The sequence below is a fragment of the Aplysia californica genome, unplaced genomic scaffold (genome assembly GCF_000002075.1).
Source record: "Aplysia californica isolate F4 #8 unplaced genomic scaffold, AplCal3.0 scaffold00234, whole genome shotgun sequence".
In the NCBI taxonomy this organism is placed as follows: Eukaryota; Metazoa; Mollusca; class Gastropoda; order Aplysiida; family Aplysiidae; genus Aplysia; species Aplysia californica.
Window position 1 is genome coordinate 1,069,641 of NW_004797504.1, and position 1,822 is coordinate 1,071,462.

The following is a 1,822-nucleotide window of genomic DNA, read 5'->3' on the forward strand; positions in this document are numbered from 1 at the left end:
AAAGAATAAGAATAAAAATAAGAAAAAAAAACAAAAAACAAACAATTTTTAAAAATATGAATAACCTTTAAAAAGTACCAAGGCAATTGTGATAAGACCCTGGTGACCTCCGATATTTCAAAAAAATCACAAGACAGGCAGATGGAGTTTTCTTTTCGCCTAAAACTAAATCATAATGAAACAATCAGACAGAAGATTAATTTATTCATTCAATCTTCGCCTTTAGATCTAACTAAAATTTTTAAAAACCCAGAAATCTAAGCACTACAAAATTCAAAACTAGATAATCAAAAGCAAATATTTCGAAAGTTGAAATTAAAAAATATTTCTAAAACAGAAAATTCAAAACAAAAATTCAGAAGTGGAAAATTCAAAATGAGTAAATCTAAAAGCAGAGGGGAAATAGGCGCTCGTCAAAAGAATAAAATCAAAGAAACTCATTTTTGTGTCCCTTTGGCAATTTTTCGCGAATTTTTATTTTTGGACTCAACACATTTAAGGTCCTTTTAAAAACACATTTCTGTGGGAATTTATTGCACAAAAGAATAAAAATTTTAAGTTTCCCAGGACCCTCAGGCTATGGAGGTTACTAACTTTGGCGACCATTTTCGCGCTAATTTTACCCCTGAAACTAGGTGACCCCCACCCCCTTCATTTTGCAAATATCTCCACTAGCATTCTAGATAAATTCTGAAAGGATATTTTTTTCATCCAAAGCGAGACAAATGAACAGGCATTAAGATGATATCAATAATTCTGCCTGCCCAAAAATTGACGAGAGCCTGATTCCACCACGTTGTGACACACTCTAAAAGCAGAGAAGGCAAAGTGGAAGTTTAAAAACCAACATAGAACAAGAAAATTCAAAATCATTAAAAACTGAAATTTCGAAAGTAGAAAATTCAAAGCTAGAAAGTTTTTAAAAAGTGATCCTAAAAAAGAATGCAAAACAAGAATTCAAAAGTAGAAAATTGAGGAGTACATTATCTAAAAGCAGAGAATGAAAAGTAGAGAGGTTAACACAAAACAATTGCTCACCTTCTGCGAGGACGACTGCCGCCATGATAGCCAGGCACAGGGTCTGCAGCAGACGACTCGTCATGGTGAGTGACAGAACGTGATGGCGGAGGTATACAGGGGAGGTATAAAGGGGAGATATATGGGGGAGGGGAAGGGGAGGTATACTGGTGGATGTATACTGGTGGAGGGGAAGGGAGGGAGGGGGGATTTCAGATGGCAGGCTGAACGATCTGTGGGCGGTTGGAGGGTGCTGTTGTCAGTTGCTGCTTCTTTTCTTTTCCCTCTGTCTTTTCTGTCTGTGCGGGCGATTGGAGGGCGCTGCTGACAAACGCTGCTCCTTTTCTTTCCCTCTGTCGTTCCTGCTTCTCTGTCTGTCCGTCTGTCCTTCTCTCTCGATGTACCACTGGACTGTTGTCGTAAGAAAAACGTTTCGAAACAAAAAAACTTTTAAAAGAGCAAGTCTGCGTTACGTCTCTCTGCGAATTGCTAGAACCACCACCAGACCTTGGTGAGTGTGTAACGGCGTGACTGAAGCGGCAGTCAGAAAGATGCGGACGTTACTCCTCGATACGACCGTCACAACGCCAACTTAAGACTAAGACTCAGCCTTACGTCCCCGCGCAGAGTGTAAGAGACGCAGACACGTAGGTCTCAATGCTGCACTCCCTCAGAGCCTCATATATATAGAGGTGTAGTTATAGACAGCTATTTATACCTCTCCACACGCACTCTTTATACGTCCCCACATGCACTCTGTCACTTCTGCATTTGGTTCCGGGAGGGTTTTTCGTTATAATCTTTG

General features: G+C 39.8%; 1 protein-coding gene across 1 annotated transcript in view; it reads right to left on the bottom strand.

Moving 5' to 3' along the window:
• Positions 1-1,780, bottom strand: part of LOC101860578 — a 3,418-nt gene extending 1,638 nt beyond the window's left edge. Inside the window, exon 1 of the mRNA XM_005100061.3 lies at positions 1,039-1,780. Coding sequence (XP_005100118.1) covers positions 1,039-1,102 — 64 coding nt within the window. The 5' untranslated portion in view covers positions 1,103-1,780. The remainder of the gene's footprint in view (positions 1-1,038) is intronic.
• Positions 1,781-1,822: the final 42 nt, after the last annotated feature.